This window comes from Buceros rhinoceros, unplaced genomic scaffold (assembly GCF_000710305.1).
Source record: "Buceros rhinoceros silvestris isolate BGI_N320 unplaced genomic scaffold, ASM71030v1 scaffold27061, whole genome shotgun sequence".
In the NCBI taxonomy this organism is placed as follows: Eukaryota; Metazoa; Chordata; class Aves; order Bucerotiformes; family Bucerotidae; genus Buceros; species Buceros rhinoceros.
Window position 1 is genome coordinate 5,572 of NW_010395222.1, and position 200 is coordinate 5,771.

The 200-nt window shown below is 63.5% G+C and overlaps 1 protein-coding gene across 1 annotated transcript in view; it reads right to left on the minus strand.

The window, feature by feature from the left end:
* LOC104501652 (tensin-4-like) overlaps nt 1–154 on the minus strand; it is a gene marked incomplete at both ends in the record, with an annotated part of 5,612 nt that extends 5,458 nt beyond the window's left edge. The window contains one exon of the mRNA XM_010145491.1: nt 80–154. Coding sequence (XP_010143793.1) covers nt 80–154 — 75 coding nt within the window. The remainder of the gene's footprint in view (nt 1–79) is intronic.
* Nucleotides 155–200: the final 46 nt, after the last annotated feature.

Consider the following 200-nt stretch of genomic DNA (forward strand, 5'->3'; position numbering starts at 1 on the left):
CGGCAGTCCCTGCGGCAACCGCTCCCTGTCCCTTCCCTCCCCACTGTCAGCCCGAGACTGGGAAGAAGGTGGCATTTACCTTCCGAGGATGTAACTAGTGTCCGAGCCAGGGCTGGTGGAGAGCTGGGAGACCCAGCTGCTTCTCTGCTGAGCCCTCACCACGTGCACGGGCTTCAGCAGGTTGTCGAAGCCCGGGGAAG